We start from the raw sequence: 19196 nt of genomic DNA, 5'->3' as shown, positions 1-19196 counted from the left end.
AAACAGTGTCAGACTTTATTTTGGGGGGCTCCAAAATCACTGCAGATGGTGATTGCAGCCATGAAATTAAAAGATGCTTACTCCTTGGAAGGAAAGTTATAACCAACCTAGATAGCATATTCAAAAGCAGAGACATTACTTTGCCAACAAAGGTCCATCTAGTCAAGGCTATGGTGTGTCCTGTGGTCATGCATGGATGTGAGAGTTGGACTGTGAAGAAAGCTGAATGCCGAAGAATTGATGCTTTTGAACTGTGGTGTTGGAGAAGACTCTTGAGAGTCCCTTGGACTGCAAGGAGATCCAACCAGTCCATTCTAAAGGAGATCAGTCCTGGTTGTTCTTTGGAAGGACTAATGCTAAAGCTGAAACTCCAATACTTTGGCCACCTCATGCGAAGAGTTGACTCATTGGAAAAGACTCTGATGCTGGAAGGGATTGAGGGCAGGAGGAGAAGGGGATGACAGAGGATGAGATGGCTGGATGGCATCACCGACTCGATGGACATGAGTTTGGGTGAACTCCGGGAGTTGGTGATGGACAGGGAGGCCTGGTGTGCTGCAGTTCACGGGGTCGCAAAGAGTCGGACACGACTGACTGAACTGAACTGACCTGAACTGAATCACATAACAATATACTCATGATTAAGTAAAAATGCAGGATACCAATATCCTGTGTCTTCCCAGGATCAGTTGGTAGAGAATCTGCCTGCAATGCAGAAGACCTGGGTTTGATGCCTGGGTTGCAAAGATCGCCTGGAGAAGGGAATGGCTACCCACTCCACTTCTCTGGCCTGGCGAATTTCTTGGCCTGGTGTGCTGCAATTCATGGGGTTGCAAAGAGTTGGACACGACTGATCTGGTCTGATAGTCCATGGGGTCACAAAGAGTGTAACAGGACTGAGTGACTTTCACTTTCACTTTCCCTGGGCTGGGTGGTAAAGAATCCACCTGCCAATGTAGGAGACATGGGTTCAATCCCTGGGTTGGGATGATCCCCTGGAGAGGGAAATGGCAATCCACTCCAGTATTCTTGCATGGGAAATCCCATGGACAGAACTCTGCAGTCCATGGCATCACAAAATAGCTGGACATGACTTAGAGCTAAACAACAACATATATATATATATATATATATATACACACACACACACCTATGCATAATTATATGAATAGTAAAATCTCAATTTTGTGAAAAAATGCACATGTATACATGTGAAATTATAGGTAATTTATCAATATACTTTTTATATTTAAATATCTACTAATATGCATTGTTTAAAGGTCACCCTAAGGGGGAAAAAAGGAGTGGAGTATAAAAAACACACTGAGAAAAGTAGTATTTCTCCTAAAAAAGCTTACTTCAGTTAAAAGTCTCAAAAGTACAACACAAAACTTACTGTATCACTATTATCACTCTGGGTTTCTGATTTTGAATCACTATCAAAACCATATTTTTCCAAGGAAGAAATGCTGATTTTATCCAATTCAGCCTCTATTTCTTCACTGAGCTTTATATCATCATCATCGTTGCCTTCCATCATCCTTCATAATAAAACACAGAACCATTTAGAGAAAACTGAAGAGGCTAAATGCTAGTAAAAACTATAGGTTCTTTAATGTGCACACCAATCCAACATTTTCTATGTAAAAATGCTTTAGTTTAACAAAGTTTTTTCATACCTTATTATGCCTATACTATATATTAAAGATGGAGAAAGAAATGGCAACCCACTCCGGTGCTCTTGCCTGGAGAATCCCATGGACAGAGGAGCCTGGTGGGCTACAATCCATGGGGTCAAGAAGAGTTGGACATGACTGAGTGACTTCACTTCTGCTTTTCACTTTCACGCATTGGAAAAGGAAATGGCAACCCACTCCAGTGTTCTTGCCTGGAGAATCCCAGGGACTATGGAGCCTGGTGGGCTGCCATCTATGGGGTCCCACAGAGTTGGACAAGACTGAAGTGACTTAGCAGCAGCAGAAGCAGCATATATTAAAGAAAATTGCTTTCTCCCTATTTTCATCCATTATTTCTTTAGTGTTTGACTACAAAATGATCAAATTTAATAATACTCTTTAAATTTGCTAAAGGAAAAGTTATGTGGAATGGGTTTGGCTTACCTTCCTGAATCAAGAAACTTCATATTAAAATTCATTTTCATGGTAATAATTAATGGCAAAATAACTGTGAACAGCTTGAGTATTCAGAAATTAAAATACTTATAAGAGAACATCCTAAGTCTATATATGGGGACACATCTGGCTAGTTTGCACTCATTAAGTCAGAGTTGTCAATTCTACCAGATAGCCACAACAATGAAATAATGAACAATATATGATGTATAAGTTCAACACTCATTTCATTTAAATCTGTAGGCTTGTAATGGATAAAGGTCAAGCAGTACATTGCAGAATATCTTCATATCATCACTGTTAAGTACCGTCATTAGCTTCCATGTATATTAAGTACCTGTGACAAGCCAGGCACTAGTAGACACTTATGTGACTGATAATCTCTGGAGTAACTTCACAGATTAAAGGTCATTACAGTCATTGTATAGATGAGAAACCTAAGGTTGGAAGAGGTTAGTTAATTCCCCATAGCATCATGCTAAAAAGTAATGGGAGTAGGATCCTAATTCAGAGATTTTGAATCCAAAGTCAGTGCTTTTGCCACAATCCAAAGGTATCCAAACTTAGGCAAGCTCATTATCTGCCCAGCAATTTTTCCGAACAACCAGTAGACTTCAAATTGCAGATGGTAATCCATTCATGGATTAAGAAATTAATTTAGCAGTTTTTGGCCATCTAGATCAAATGATGGGACAGCATAGGAAAAGTTAGGGTAGGTCAGAAAAGAAGCTATAAGTGTACTATATATACTAAAAGTAAAAATTGTTTAAAAAACTCTGCTTCAATTATAAGTACAGGTACATGTATGCATGTACATGTATCCCCTGGAGAAGGGAATGGCTACCCACTCCAGTTCTCTGGCCTGGAGAATTTCATGGACTGTATAGTCCATGGGGTCACAAAGAGTCTAACAGGACTGAGTGACTTTCACTTTCACTTTCCCTTGGCTGGGTGGTAAAGAATCCACATGAAATGCAATGCAAATTTTTGTTTTAATGTGGGTCTAAGTAAAAAAAAAGTTTGAACAATCCTATACTAATCAGCTTTTATTTTCCAATTTTACTCATAACCACCTCCCTCCAAAACAAAGCCAGAACCAGTGCAAAATGCTACCCCACAATCTAACTTACTTAAAATTCAATTCAAAAGCTTTGAATGAATATAGGGAGAAAAACCTTCGCCAGGTGGAAAATTAGATTTTAAAAATGGCTATAAAGCAGAATTCAGAGATACACAAAACTTTATGTAGAAAGAAAGGCAGAAAAATAGGGTAAAGGAAAGAGACATTTCCATATGTCCATCTCAGCTCATCTACTGGCTCTTTAGATCAGTCCTGCCCAATTACATATTTGGGCAACATATTTGATTTAAATTTGCTAGTGGCAATTTTTTTTAAATATAAAAAGAAATAGTTGAATTTTTTAATAATATATATTAATTCAATCCATTATCCAAAATATTATTTCAACATAGTCAACAGAAAAGCATTCATTATATAGCCAGCTAAAAAGTTTACACTTTGTTTTGTACCTTAATAATTCTTCAAAATCTTACGTGTATTTTATGTTTACAGCACATTTCAATTCAGACTTGCTGCATTTAAGCTCTCAATGGTCACCTCTAGCCAGTGGTTACAGAACTGGATACAGCGGCCTTGGATCGATTCCACTGCAAAGAGGCTAGGTAAACTACTTCAAGTTGATAATAATCAATTGGAGGTGGCTAAAGGTGCCAAGCGAGCTTAGTGGGGTGTCTTAGTGGCTTAAGTGGGGAATCTTCGTGGCTCAGCTGGTAAAGAACCCGCCTGCCAATGCAGGAGACAAGAGATGCGGGTTCGATCTCTGGTCAGGAAGATCCCCTAGAGGAGGAAATGGCAACCCACTCCAATATTCTTGCCTGGGAAATCCCAGGCAGAGGAGGACAGAGGAGCCTGGAGGGTTAGAGTCCATGGGGTCGCAGAGAGCCGGACACGACTGAGCACGCACATAAAGCTGCCAAAAAATGAGAAATTTTAAGGAACCCCACCCTTCAATTTTAGTTCTTCAAGTTGTGTGTGAACTACCAAAATTTTTCAAAACGGAAAGCCTCTCGCTCTACAGAGCCTCTCGCTCTACAGACTGGCTCAGCACTCCCTGGGCGCGGGGCCCCGCTTCGCACTCAAGCCTGGCCTTGGCGGAGAGGGGCCCGGCTCCACTTGCGCTCCCGCAGTTTTGCGGCACCTCCCGCTTCATCAACCCGGGTCTGGAGGGGTGCTCGCTCACCCAGCAGCGGCTGAATCCTCCAGCAAGGTTGGAAAACAGTGCCCGCCCTCCAAACAAAGAGTAACCACGGCAACCGCCAATCCCAAGGAAGAAGGGCTTTACAGGTGCCCCAGCAGGACAAACTAACTCTATTCCAAACTAGAACGAACGCTTCATCTCAGGAGCTCGGTGAGGAACTTACATTTTATTCCAGGTAGATTTTAATATTTAATTAATTTTGGAAAGTAATAATAAAGAAACGACACTTTGTTACAGCTACCCAATTAAGGGTAGCCTGACTTTTAAATTGTCTCTTACCTATCTGTTTTTATTATGTGACTCTAGTGAATGTTGAGTTGCTCGTGTATAAATTGTGCACTCCACAAAAACTTACTCCTGAATAGTGATTTGTGAGGCCTGGAAGTATAGAAGAAAAGCCAATAAATTGTTTGCCTCGCATGACACCAAGTTTCTTTTAAAATAGAAAAAAATCAATCAGCAATGACTATCAAAAATTTTTAAGTGAATGGATGTGTGGGGTGAGAAATTAAGAAATTATATTCTGGAATATGTTTTACTGTAAAACATTGAGCGTGACACACATTGTTTTAATATGAAATTTGAATTTAAGTTTATATCATAACATTTAATTTTAACTTAAAAATTCATAAAGTTCCTATTACTGGTGAAGAAAATGTATACAACTGATTTTCATTTTTTTTTAAGTTTAAAAATGAAGCATTAAATTCCAAGAGGAAGTAGTTAAGCGTAATTGTAGAAGCTATCTGATATACATTAAGCTAAATGCAAACAATATCATTGAGCCTTTGAAAGAAAATAGACCATGTTTCCTGGTTACAATTGAATAATAAAATGCATTGTGTCAACTTAAGAATTAATAATACAGAGTGAGAAATCAGTAGACTTTTGATATTAAAAAAAACACATTATCTCTTCATTCAAGAAAGAAAATGATTTTCAAAATAAACTACTCCTGGTTTTAGAATTGAATTTTGGATATTTTTATTATTAAAGACCATACTCAAGTAACAATTTTCCTTTTTTTAGTTTAGTTTTGTTGCTGATTTACAAACTTTCAAACTCTTTATTTAAAATGTTTGAACTAACATATTTTGTTGCAATTCACATTAAACTTAAAATTTTATTTGTAATTATGAAACTATTCATGCTTTTCCTGAAGAATATAAAATCCATTAGTAATCAATTAATTTCTAAAACTGACTTTAAACAACTAATTTGAAGATGTTTGAATTTCTTTCCTTACTAATGCTTACCTTGTCAAACAAATTCATAGCAAAAAAGAAGAATCCTGGAAGTTCTGCTGAAGATTAATTTGTGGCGCATGTTTCTACAACTCATACTTTCAAGTTACTTATTAAAAACAAACAAACCACACACACACACACAAACCTACTCAGGTTAAAGGGTTATGAAAAAAAATAACATAATCCACTTAGGGTATAATTTCTAGGAAGAGTACAATTAAATAGATTTTTGCTAAATGCTGCATAGTTAAACAGTAGTTTCAAGTTGAATTGATTTATAGTCTATGACGGTTTGCAAATTGTTAGCAAAGCACTCATGATCCCTCACAATCTTTACTGGGTCTACTTCTCCAGCCTCATCTGTCATCTCTTGCCACTCTACTCAAGCCCTCATGCACTTCACTCCAAAGCCTGGAACAGTGTTCCATCTGTATTGAAAACTTCCTCTTCTAACCTGTTTTTATCTATGTGTCTTTGTGCTCAGTGGTGTATGACTCTTTGTGACTCTATGGACTGTAGCCTGCCAAGTTCCTCTGTCCTTGGGATTTTCCCAGCAATAAGTGATACGTAGTTAGTTAGGAAGTTGTTGTTGTTTAGTCAGTAAGTCTTGTCCAACTCTATTGCAGTCCCATGGACTGAGCCTGCCAGGCTCCTCTGTCCCTGGGATTGTCCAGGGAAGAAGAATACTGGAGTGGGTTGCCATTCCCTTTTCCAGGGGACCTTCCTGACCCAGGGATTGAGCCTGCATCTTATATGTCTCTTATATTGCAACCATATTCTTTCCTACTGAGCCACTGGGGAAGCCCCTTTTGTCTGACTGGAGCCCTCTTAATTATTCTTCAAGGATTACCTCAAATTCACCTCCTTTCTGAAACTTCCCAGTTCCATTTATTCCTAGACTCTGAACTCCCAACACACAATTCAAAATTGTCCACAGATTTGGTTCCCTAATGGTTTGTCTTATTTATTCATTTGTGTGTGTGTGTTCCCATCTTCTGGCATTTAGAAGGAACTTAAAAAACAGTTATTAGAGTATTATTTAACTAATGAAAAATGACACTTATGAATAGGTGAGTTACTGTAAATTGTCTTTACCCATAGCATTTGTACTATTAAAAAAATCTCTGCTGTTGGACCATTTATTAACGAATCAGGAAATAAACCAAAGAAATACCATACCAGGACTTTATTTAAGTTAAAAACAAATTCTTTGTCTATAGCAAAATAAAATATGTCTACCACATCACAAATATTTACATAGGAACTGCACTAACTTGTGTACCTTTGTGTAAGCAAATCATTTTCACTGACAACCTTTTTAGTATGTGAGGCTTATAACTGAAAAGATCAGCACATAACCATCTCTTACCCTTCTGTGCAAACATGGCTTAGGGCTTCCTTGCTTGTTGCTAAGACACCTGGTTTGATGTGTTCTCTTTAACTTGAACTGTTTGCTGTGGTCTGAATGTTTGTGCCTCCTCAAAACTCACATGTTGAAATCCTTACACCCAATGTGGTGGTGTTGGAAGATGGGACCTTTAAGAGGAGGTGATTAGTTTATGAGGGTGGGGCACTCGTGAATGGGATTAGTGATCTTTTGGAAGAGATCCCACAGAGCTCCCTATGCCATATGAGGATAAAAGAAGTCTGAAACTTTGCACCTTTATCTCAGACTTCCAGCTTCCACAGTTGTGAGAAATAAATTTCTATTGACTACTTAGTTTTTGGTATTTTGTTATAGCAGCCCAACTGGAGTAAAGTAAAGTGAAGTCACTCAGATGTGTCCTACTCTTAGCGACCCCATTGACTGTAGCCTGCCAGGCTCCTCTGTCCATGGGGTTTTCTCAGGCAAGAATAGTGGAGTGGGTTGCCATTTCCCTCTGCAGGGGATCTTCCAGACCTAGGGATCAAACTCAAGCCTCACACACTGCAAGCAGACTCTTTACCATCTGTAAAAGCAAAACCAAAAAACAAGAAAAAAATCTCTACCACACTGAAACAAAACCACCAACTTATTTATGGCATGTAAAGCAAAGGACTGGCATTAAGATACATGACACTGCACATAGGCAGCGTGTCGTCTATGGGTGGTTTCAGCAGCAATGGGAAATACGGCACGATTCAGTTCCAGCTTTTAAAACACAAGAGCGAAAAACTGCCTGCCTCCCTACAAGGTGCAGGGTCAGGAGACAGTTCTGGGTTGCTATTGGTGAAGCATTCAGTTTGCTACTTCGCCTCACACTTCTCATTCTTTTATTCACAGTTAATTACTATCTGCATATAATATAAGTCTGCTAGACCATAAATTAGCAGCTTTCAGGAGAGATACCTTGAACAGTTCTTAGGGAGGTTAAACAAATACTGTAGCCTAACACCCTGCTCTCTAACAAACGTGCACACAATGGAAGTGAAGTCTCAAGTGATAGATGGGACAGGCAGGGGGTGGGGCTTAGTCTCAACTGTAAAAGCAAACAAATCTAAGTGATAACTTAGTGTGATCATGGGCTTTTGTCCATTCTGGAAACAAAGAAAAAAATAACTATCAAGTGCCATAATCTCTTTTCTCACTTTTCAAATATCAACAGGATTCATGATCTTACCACAATTGTTTCTGTATCTTCATGTGGTATCTACATAATTTTTTTTCCCTAAAATGAAGAAAACAAAGAACAGGCTGGTCTGAGTAATTAATCATCTTCCTCTCTATACTATTAAACCTCTGTGAACAAAAGCTTTCCAAACTTTGTGATTACTTTTAGAAGTGGTTCATTTATTATTGAGAAAGAACTACCAAAAGAAAAAATATCTAAATTTTTATCACATCCCCAAACCAATATTTTATTTTTCTAATGTAGAATTGAACAAAAAAAAATTCTTCTGCAAAGAGAACTTTCAAACCTTCATCAGTCAATAGTATAACTCTGCAACTGATCGGATTGACTCACTGTCTAAAAAGGGGGAATTTTTAAAAATTTCTGATCCAATTTGTGATTTACCATCACTCCCAACCACATTCTTTTCTAACTATTCTCTTTAAAGAGAGAGAAAACTTTCAGAGTCCAGTTATTCAACAAGCTTTTTACTTCAGCATAAGGGAAGGGGAAAAAAAAATAGTTTGACTGACATAGGTGGTGAAACATAAACAATTAATAGAAAATGGTCTAAATGGACTAAAGCTCTACTGTTTTGAAGTTACCGTGACCATCCTGCTTAACCAAGTCAGCTGACTTTGAGAGTTCAGAATTCTCTCCCTCTTTGACATCTGTCTCATGTAACGCTATTTTGGAAATGATTGTTTTCTCATTTCATAAAGTCTGATTTTTTAAAAATCTAGGGATTTCCTTGGCTGTCCAGTGGTTGAAACTGTATACTTCCAATGTATGGAGCATGGGTTTGATCCCTGGTTGGGGAAATAAGATCCCACATGCTATACAGGCGTGACCAAAAAATAAAATTAAATAAGTAAATACATACATACATAAAAATCAGATCAGTCAGATCAGTCGCTCAGTCGTGTCCGACTCTTTTTGACCCCATGAATCGCAGCACGCCAGGCCTCCCTGTCCATCACCAACTCCCAGAGTTTACTCAGACTCACGTCCATTGAGTCAGTGATGCCATCTAGCCATCTCATCCTCTGTCGTCCCCTTCTCCTCTTGCCCCCAATCCCTCCCAGCATCAGAGTCTTTTCCAATGAGTCAACTCTTCACATGAGGTGGCCAAAGTACTGGAGTTTCAGCTTTAGCATCATTCCTTCCAAAGAAATCCCAGGGCTGATCTCCTTCAGAATGGACTGGTTGGATCTCCTTGCAGTCCAAGGGACTCTCAAGCGTCTTCTCCAACACCACAGTTCAAAAGCATCAATTCTTCAGCGCTCAGCCTTCTTCACAGTCCAACTCTCACATACATACATGACCACAGGAAAAACCATAGCCTTGACTATAAAATCCAAATTCCTAATTATGTCATTTTCTGTAATCAAACCTCTGCTTATTGTAATCTATAGTTGGTCCCTCATCTCCTTCATTTATTCTCAAGATATCAGCTCTCTATGGACGACCCCCAATTCTATATTGTCTGTGCTCTCCACATGCCTGCCCTAAATTTCCAGTGCTTAACCACAAGGTTTTCGTTTATCAATTCAACCTGAATTTTTAAATATTAAATTAATAGAATTTATGAATCTTTTTCAAACAATTCCAGTGATTATCATTATTCTTTTATTTTCCCATTGTAAAAAATCTTTCTGATCATCTTTGATTCTTTTTTTATTCATAGTAAAGCACACTGAAATATGTCAAAGCCGTATTTTTCTCTCTCTGATTATCTTTCATATCACAGTTTCCTGTTGAGCATTTTGTTTGGCTTTTCCCACCCTAATTCACTTCTTTTCTTCATTGTGGGCATATAGGTAACTCCACTTCTAGTTGAGAATTGCCATGTGACTAACTGCTGTGTGTCAAAGAAGAGAAGCAGAAGAGAAGTATGCAACTTCCGCCTTACATGTTTAAAAGATGCTCACCTAAGTTTACTCATCCTCTTCCTGCTGACTGTAGAGGATTGCACCTTGAGTAGATTTCAGTTCAGTTCAGTTCAGTCACTTAGTCGTGTCTGACTCTTTTCGACCCCATGAACCGCAGCATGCCAGGCCTCCCTGTCCATCACCAACTCCCGGAGTCCACCCAAACCCATGTCCATCGAGTCGATGATGTCATCCAACCATCTCATCCTCTGTCTTCCCCTTTTCCTCCTGCCCTCAATCTTTCTCAGCATCAGGGTCTTTCCCAATGAGTCAGCTCTTTGCATCAGGTGGCCAAAGTGTTGGAGTTTCAGCCTCAACACCACTCCTTCCAATGAACACCCAAGACTGATCTCCTTTAGGATGGACTGGTTGGATCTCCTTGCAGTCCAAGGGACTCTCAAGAGTCTTCTCCAGCACCACAGTTCAAAAGCATCAATTCTTTGGCACTCAGCTTTCTTCACAGTCCAACTCTCACATCCATACATGACCACTGGAAAAACCATAGCCTTGACTAGACAGACCTTTGTTAGCAAAGTAATGTCTCTACTTTTTAATATGCTGTCTAGGTTGGTCATAACTTTCCTTCCAAGGAGTAAGCGTCTTTTAATTTCATTGCTGCAATCGCCACCTACAGTGATTTTGAAGCCCAGAAAAATAAAGTCAACCACTGTTTCCACTGGGAGCCATATATTTTAACAGGCTGGAGCAAAACCCCACATTTCTAGGATGATTTCCCAGTAGAGAACCAATTACATATCTTGAACTGAGAGAGAATATACTTCAGTTTATTTTTTGTATTTGGATCCTTTCATAAAACATTTTAACCTTGACTCTAACCTGCTAACTACTATCAAATCAACAGGCAAGCCTCTTGTTCAACATTCCACGCCAGAGTCCCTGTAGAGAGTTCTCACTTATTAGTTTTCTTTCTCTTCCTGGTTTGTAGAGAAACAGAAGCCAGGAATTAGGGCTTAAGTAGCTTCCCTCATAGCTCAGTTGGTAAAGAATCCACCTGCAATGCAGGAGACTCCAGTTCGATTCCTGAGTCTGGAAGATCCACTGGGGAAGGGATAGGCTACCCACTCCAGTATTCTTGTGCTTCCCTTGTGGCTCAGCTGGTAAAGAATCCACCTGCAATGTGGGAGACCTGGGTTTTGATCCCTGGGTTGGGAAGATCCCCTGGAGAAGGGAAAGGCTACCCACTCCAGTAGTCCGGCTTGGAGAATTCCATGGACTAAGTCGATGGGGTCGCAGAGAGTCAGACGCGACAGCAACTTTTTCACTTTCTTGTTCAGAAAAGGATCACAGCTTTCTCATGTAAGTAAAACTGAAGCTAAAATGTAGATCTAAAGCATCTTGGAAATAAACAAACAAACAAAAAAATTCGGGCAGTCTTTCCCACTGAGTGTCCCATCCAGAAAGTCCAGGCACTGGAGGAATCCACGAATAAGACTCGAGGACAGAAAGTGGAGAAACCAAACAGCAGCAGAAGAGGTCGAGGCAGAGGGTGGAAGATAAAGCCTGGAGACACTCCTGAAGCTGGGAGAAATACCTTGGGGGTTTTTAGGAGGAATATGGCCTTAGAATGAAATAAAGAGGAAAGTGGGTGGGTGCTGTCCTACACGTCTCTTACTTTCCGCTTTCTAAGGCATCTTTCAGTTTAACAAATGGATTGGTTTCTTCCTAACTAGGGACAGACAGCTTCAAATTAGTCTTACTAAACCTGCTTTTGTTACTGAATCAAACTTGGGTCCACTTGCTCACATGCAGTAAAGCCAATCCACTGACACTGGGTTGTGCTAGAGGAAAGCGCAATGTTTATTGCAGGGCATCAAGCAAGGAGAACAGGCTGCGCACGCTCGAAAGATCCAAGCTCCCAGGTGGCTTTCGGGGAAGGGGTTAAAGGCAGTGTGAGGGAGGCAGTTTCGGGGGTATGTGATCAGCTCATACACAATTCTTGGATTGGTTGGCATCAAGGTGAAGTCTTAAGCATCATCAGTCCTTGGGTTTCAACCACTCTAGGGTCTGTGTTCTTATGGTCAGCAGTTTTCATCTGGTAGGGGTCTGTTTCTTATAAAAATAACTTAGGAATGTGTCAGGCCTTTATCTGTATCTTTCAGGGAACTATGAGTTCAGTGGTTCTACTGTGTGGCAGATTTCTAGTCTAAATTGTTACCAGTTCCCAGCGCAACAGCTATTCTTTGTTTCTACATCGTCACATTTCCTAATCGTTACCTCTTGAGTCAGCCTTTTGAGACTCAGTGGAGGCCTGGGAGACTAAAGCAAAAGCCTTTTCCTTCCAAGGGGCACAGGGGCTTATATTGCTGTTTCACTTTCACAGTGTCACTGTGTCAGTTATCCACTGCATGTATTGAAACATTGTAAACCACAGTACTTTTTAAAATATGAGTTACCTAGAATTGAAAAAGTGAAAGAAAAAAGAAAACCCAGGAATATACCCAAGAAAAGGTAAAACCTACATATCTAATAAACCAAGCACTCAAAATCAGTAGGATAAGTGTTGACTTTTCCACAAATATTTTAGGAAAATAGGGTATCTGGAAAACAGTTTTTTTAAACCACCTTTAGTTCTTTTCACTGTACTATATAACAAAGTAAATTGTAAACTAGTTAAATAATATAATTCACCTGTTGATTGACTGATTCAACACATCCGTGTTTGTAACACATGGTTCCCACTATATGTTAGACTTGGGTTTATTATATACAAGATCTATTCTCTCTGAGTAAAGGCCCTTAAGTCTACATGGGAAGGGAGACAAAGATGAAAATAGGCAACAAACTGAGATTAGGGAAAGGCTTCTGAGATAACATTATTCTGGGAAAGAGGAATGCAGTCAGATGGAAAGGAAAGATTTCTGGCAAGGAGAACAAGGTGTGTTATGACTGGAAACAAAAATATTTACTTTCTGAAAACTGCAGGAAATTCAGTATGGCAACTCTTGACATGCTATACAAATGCCCTTTGATCTCAACTGCCTGGACAAAAAATGCAGATAAAGACAGACACAGTTTCAAGACACTCTTCAATATTTTGTTATATTCGGGAGAACAAAGAGGAATGTTATACTGACTGCTGGTGTGAGGAAAAAACATGCAAATAAAAGATATGAGTAAGCAGAATTATTTCAAGTTATTACTGTGGTGTTTATAGTAAAAGTTGTGCTTATCTTTTCAGAATCATCAGTACATGTGGAGAAAAAAATGTTAAGGAAAAACAAAAAGTTGATTTTTAAATACTGTCTTAATCTCGTTAATGGAGCTTTCTTGGTAAGTTTCTTCATAATTACTTAGTAAAGAAGATATACATTTTTATTAGCAGTTAGTTAAAAAATAAGTATTGGCTATTTTTTGTAGGTTCTGGGACTTTTACTCATGGGATTTGGTACATGGCTTTTATTAGATGGAAATAATTTTTTCACAGCTTTGGGTATGTATCTATTTTGCTTTCTCTAAATCAAATAAAGCATTCAATGTTAAGCAACCGAGTACGTGACTTAGTCAGCAGGTGGCAGTGTTTCCCTAACGTTCATAAAGTACTATTCAATTTTTCCTCAGAAGGTCTTTGTCAGTTGGTTCTATAAACGCCTTATTAAATAATAAGTCTTAAATCCAAGATCATAAAGGAGAGAGAATTTTGAGAGAAAAAGCTAGAAACTTTGGGCAAGAGAGATGAGAGAAATAGAGGATTGCAGTTCTGCTAACTCTAGACTTTTACAGATTTATAAATGTTAAAAGATAACGGAGATCAATATAGTTTCACTGCCCAAGTTAAATAATCCCTTTTAAAACTCAGTAACCGAACTTCCCTTGTGGCGCAGTGGATACGAATCTGCCTGCCAATGCAGGAGACCGGGGTTTGATCCCTGATCCGGGAAGATCCCACATACTGCAGGGGAACTAATCTCATTCACCACAACTACTGAGCCTCTACTCTAGACCTCAGAACCACAGCTACCGAGCCCAAGGGTCCTAGAGTCAGGGAGTTGCAACTGCTGAAGCCCATGCCTCAAGCCTGTGCTATGCAACAAGGGAAGTCATCACAGCGGGAGGCCCGCAAGCTGAAGCAGGGAGTGGTCCCCGCTCTCCACAGCTAGAGAAAGCTTGAGCAGAGTGGCAAAGACCCAACACAGCCAAAAAAAAAAAAAAAAACGACTCAGTTACCATATCCTATCACCATCACATGGTTAGAAATATAATATTCCCTATGTGGAAACAACTGAACATGAATGCATGAATGGATACAGAATGGATATATGTATATATCATTAGGCACTATCCCATGAGCTAAGGATACAGTAGTGTACAAGAAAGATAAAGGGCATGTCCTCATGGAGCTTAATTCCATGAGGAAGACTCGAAAACAACACATAATTTCACTCCTGCAAACCTTCCCAGTCTCACCTGCCTGAAATAGTTAACTGCCAGCAAGGCTAAGTTTCCTATACACATTGCACCGTTCTGTGCCTCAGAATGCTTCCACCATTCCAATGTAGAGATTTCCAATTATAATTCAGAGCCTAAACTCAAGTGTTACCTTCTCCAGTAATCTTGCCTACCTTCACCTCCTCCTCCTACTGGATTAGCTGCTTTTCTACTCAGTGCTGTGCCAGTAAGTATTCTGCGATGGAGTATTGTTTGTTTGTTTGTTTTTTATGTGCTGATTTCTGTGGTGTAAAGAATCCCAGGATGGCCAGTTTTAAGGTGCCAATGTGGACTGAGTTAGCTTACAGATTTTGTGAGAATTTAAGCCTTGGCTTTATGTGCCAGAACAATCTTTTTCCAGCACACCACTGCCCACTGTCTCTACTCTTCTCTCATAAAACCTAGGGCATATGTAATGTATTCATTCTCCCTTTTAAAAAGTATTTGTTAGGCACTACCCACTCCAGTATTCTTACCTGGAGAATCTCATGGACAGAGGAGCCTGGAGGGCTACAGTCCACGGGGTCGCAAAGAGTCGGACACGACTGAGCAACTTCACTTTCACTTTTCTTTCACATCTGTGCCATAGCACTAGGCATTTAACAATTAGTCTGTTGACTATATAAATATATATATATATATAGTCTCTAGCCCAGAGAGTTCAGTCTAGATGGGGAGAGAATAAAATATACTTTTAATCGGGCCATATTAGCAATAAACTCAGGGTCTCATACAAGGGAAACTTAACCCACATGTTAGGGTGTTCGTTAGTTGCTAAGTCATATCCGACTTTTTTGTGACCCCATGGACTGTAGCCCACCAGCCTCTTTCTGTCCATAGGATTTCCCAGTCAAGAATACTCAGGTGGGTTGTCATTTTCTTCTCCAGGGGATATTCCCGATCGAGGGATCGAACCCACATCTCCTGCATTGGCAGGCAGATTCTTTATCGCTGCGCCACTAAGGAAGCCCACATATGTTAGGTACTATTTTTGATGAACGAATGAATGAATACATAAATGTTTGGATGTATGTTATACATAGAAGAATTCACTCAAGAAAAAGTTGTCTTCTTTCATAGAAGACATTAAAGACAAGGTTAACTTAAAGAGATCTTCCGAGATTGAAGAAATTCTCTATCATGTCATTAGAGGAAGAAAAGTCCTTAAGAATAAGTAAGAGGTGCTAGAATGAGATTAAAAAGAGAGAGAGAAAGAGAATCCTAGTGATTTGGCAACAGCTTCTTAGGGAAATCTTGGGTTGCTGCATTTATTATTAAATAGAAAACACATATCACTTAATAATAGCTATTTCGTGGTTTCCACAGATGAAAATAATCACTTGACAGTGTATATTTTTCGAATTTTGATTGGAACTGGATCTGCTATTCTTCTTCTTTGTCTCTTGGGTTATTTGGGAATTCACAATGAGATCAGGTGGCTCCTAATTCTGGTACGTATTTCATTTCAGTAGTCTGAATTTGTAGCTTTGATTTTCAGTGTTCAAATTACACAAGTGAGCAAAAATGATTTATGTCGCTGGAACACTGCAGTACAATGGGCTCTTGGGAGCAAGGCAATGAAGTGCTCCCTCCCAAGAATCTTTGCTTAGACAGAATTTTCTTGCTGAGTTTTCAGTGGACCAAATCCGGACCTCAACACTTAACACATTGATATTAATTTTCAACACAGGGTCAATATGTATCCATTGCCTAAGGCGAACTACAGCTAACTAAACTTAAACATGAAGACTAAAATCAGAATAGAATGTGTTAAAGTCAATGAACATTGAAGCTTAGGAGGAAAAAGGAAACAATGGCCTGTAGTTGGCACATTTTCTCCCTGTGGGTGTACCATGTGGGATGCTAACTTATAGTTGAGATCACAATATATAATTTAACAAAGAGAAACATAACTGCTGAGGGGGCCAGACTCTGGTATCTGGTTAGCACACACTCTCTCCCCAGGCATATACATGAAAAGATAACTCAAAATAAGGAAGACAAATCTGAAGTTGAGCCATTTACCATTCAGGAGAATGGTGTGGATCACATGCCAATCCACAGATTCAGGCGAACTATGTTGTTGTTCAGTCACTCGGTCGTGTCCAACTCTTCTCGACCCCAGGCACTGCAGCACACCAGGCTTCCCTGTCCTTCACCAGCTCCCAGAGCCTGCTCAAACTCACATCCATTGAGTCAGTGATGCCATTCAACCATCTCATCCTCTGTCGTCCCCTTCTCCTCCTGCCCTCAATCCTTCCCAGTATCTGGGTCTTTTCTAATGAGTAGGCTCTCTTCTCATCGGGTGACTAAAGTATTGGACTTTCAGCTTCAGCATCATCCCTTCCAATGAATATTCAAGACCGATTTGATTAACTGGTTTGATCTTGCAATCCAAGGGACTCTCAAGAGTCTTCTACAACACCACAGCTCAAAAGCATCAATTCTTTGGCACTCAGCCTTCATTATAGTCCAATTTCCACATTCATACATGACTACTGGAAAAATCACAGCTTTGACTAGATGGACCTTTGTTGGCAAAGTAATGTCTCTGCTTTTTAATATGCTGTCTAGGTTAGTCATAACTTTTCTTCCAAGGGGCAAGCGTCTTTTAATTTCATGGCTGTAGTCACCACGTTCAGTGATTCTGGAGCCCCCCAAAATAGTCTGTCACTGTTTCCATTGTTTCCCCATCTATTTGGCCTGAAGTGATGGGACCAGATGCCATGATCTTAGTTTTCTGAGTGTTGAGTTTTAAACCAGCCTTTTCACTCTTTTCTTTCACCTTCATCAAGGAGCTCTTCAGTTACACTTTGCTTTCTGCCATAAGGGTGGTGCCATCTACATATCTGAGGTGATCGATATTTCTCCCCACAATCTTGATTCCAGCTTGTGCTTCATCCAGTCTAGCATTTTGCATGATGCACTCTGCATAGAAGTTAAATAAACAGGGTGACAATATACAGCCTTAATGTGCTCCTTTCCCAATTTGGAACCAGTCTGTTCCATGTCCAGTTCGAACTGTTGCTTCCTGACCTGCATACTGGTTTCTCAGGAGTCAGGTAAGGTGGTCTGGTATTCCCATTCTCTAAGAATTTTCCAGAGTTTTTTGTGATCCACACAGTCAAGGACTTTAGAGTAATCAATGAAGCAGAAGTAGATGTTTTTCCTAAATTTTCTTGTGTTTTTTCCTATGATGCAGAGGATGTTGGCAATTTGATCTCTGTTTCCTCTGTCTTTTCTAAATCCAGCTTGAACATCTGGAAGTTTTCGGTTCAGGTGCTCTTGAAGCCTGGTTTGGAGAATTCTGAGCATTACTTTGCTAGCATGTGAAATGAGTGCTACTGTGCAGTAGTTTGAACATCCTTTGGCATTGCCTTTTTTGGGATTGGAATGAAAACTGACCAATTCCAGTCGTGTGGCCACTGCTGAGTTTTCCATATTTGCTGGCATGTTGAGTGCAGCACTTTTAACAGCATCATCTTTTAGGATTTGAAATAGCTCAGCTGGAATTCCATCACCTCCACTAGCTTTGTTCATAGTGATGCTTCCTAAGGCCCACTTGACTACGTACTCCAAGATGTCTGGCTTTATGTGAATGATCAAACCATTGTGGTTATCTGGGACATTAAGATCTTTTTTGTATAGTTCTTCTGTATGTTCTTTTCACCTCCTCTTAATATCTTCAGATGAAATATAGCTTTTAACATTTTCTTTAAATCAAATTGGAGAAGGAAATGGCAACCCACTGCAGTATTCTTGCCCTGGGAAATCCTATGGACAGAGGAGCCTGGTGGGCTACAGCCCATGGGGTCGCAAAAGAGTCAGGTGTGACTTCGCAACTATTTGACTGCATCAGGTCTCAGTTGCAGCCTGTGGGCTCTTCAGTTGTTTCATGTGGGATCTAGTTCCCTGACCAAGGATCGAACCCAGGACCCCTGCATTGGGAACTCAGAGTCTTAGCCACTGGACCACCAGGAAGTCCTCAAATCAGTTTTAATTCACAGGCACTTTCCTGTGATGCAGATAGGAAATTCAAATGTAGCCAACTGTGCCTCTTGCCAAGAATACCTAACTCTTATGTAGCATGGCAAGTCCTGGTAATCATTCTGGATTTTGTTATCAGTCTACACCAGTTACCATGAAAGCACTCCCTTTCCCAGCTGATGTGGTTCCTTCAGGACTATGCATTTGCTGTTTGAATGGCCTAGAGCAGCAAACCAGGGTTGCTCTTCATCCAGTATATACCAGTACAGGCATATTCGTGAAATTTTTTTGTGAAGGACTGGTAAGGAACAGTTACCTCAGTTCCTTTCCTGCAGTTTACCCCCCCTGAGACCCAAGACATTCAACCCTGTCAATGACACAGCAATTAAAGGAGTCATGCCTGGCAGAGGAATTCAGTTCAGTTCAGTCCCTCAGTCATGTCCAACTCTTTGTGACCCCATGAATCGCAGCACACCAGGCCTCCCTGTCAATCACCAACTCCCAGAGTTCACTCAGACTCACGTCCATCGAGTCAGTGATGCCATCCAGCCATCTCATCCTCTGTCGTCCCCTTCTCCTCTTG

The 19196-nt window shown here is 40.0% G+C and overlaps 2 protein-coding genes across 4 annotated transcripts in view; one reads left to right on the top strand and one right to left on the bottom strand.

Moving 5' to 3' along the window:
• LRRIQ1 (leucine-rich repeats and IQ motif containing 1) overlaps positions 1 to 4427 on the bottom strand; it is a 205296-nt gene extending 200869 nt beyond the window's left edge. The window contains exons 1-2 of one of the 2 annotated variants that reach the window (XM_010832036.1): positions 4394 to 4427; positions 1397 to 1541 (exon numbers count right to left, since the gene is read on the bottom strand). In XM_010832036.1, coding sequence (XP_010830338.1) covers positions 1397 to 1540 — 144 coding nt within the window. In that variant the 5' untranslated portion in view covers position 1541; positions 4394 to 4427. Of the gene's footprint in view, positions 1 to 1396; positions 1542 to 4157; positions 4236 to 4393 lie in introns of those variants that run through there. The other variant, XM_010832037.1, reaches the window with a different exon arrangement.
• Positions 4428 to 4503: 76 nt separating this feature from the next.
• TSPAN19 (tetraspanin 19) overlaps positions 4504 to 19196 on the top strand; it is a 27024-nt gene continuing 12331 nt past the window's right edge. The window contains exons 1-4 of one of the 2 annotated variants that reach the window (XM_010832034.1): positions 4504 to 4586; positions 13380 to 13471; positions 13559 to 13631; positions 15953 to 16077. In XM_010832034.1, the coding sequence (XP_010830336.1) occupies positions 13406 to 13471; positions 13559 to 13631; positions 15953 to 16077 (264 nt within the window). In that variant the 5' untranslated portion in view covers positions 4504 to 4586; positions 13380 to 13405. The remainder of the gene's footprint in view (positions 4587 to 13379; positions 13472 to 13558; positions 13632 to 15952; positions 16078 to 19196) is intronic. The other variant, XM_010832035.1, reaches the window with a different exon arrangement.

This window comes from Bison bison, unplaced genomic scaffold, assembly GCF_000754665.1.
Source record: "Bison bison bison isolate TAMUID 2011002044 unplaced genomic scaffold, Bison_UMD1.0 scf7180017864535, whole genome shotgun sequence".
NCBI classification, from domain to species: Eukaryota; Metazoa; Chordata; class Mammalia; order Artiodactyla; family Bovidae; genus Bison; species Bison bison.
Note: the sequence above shows the minus strand (reverse complement) of the source record. Positions and strands in the feature narration are given on the sequence as shown.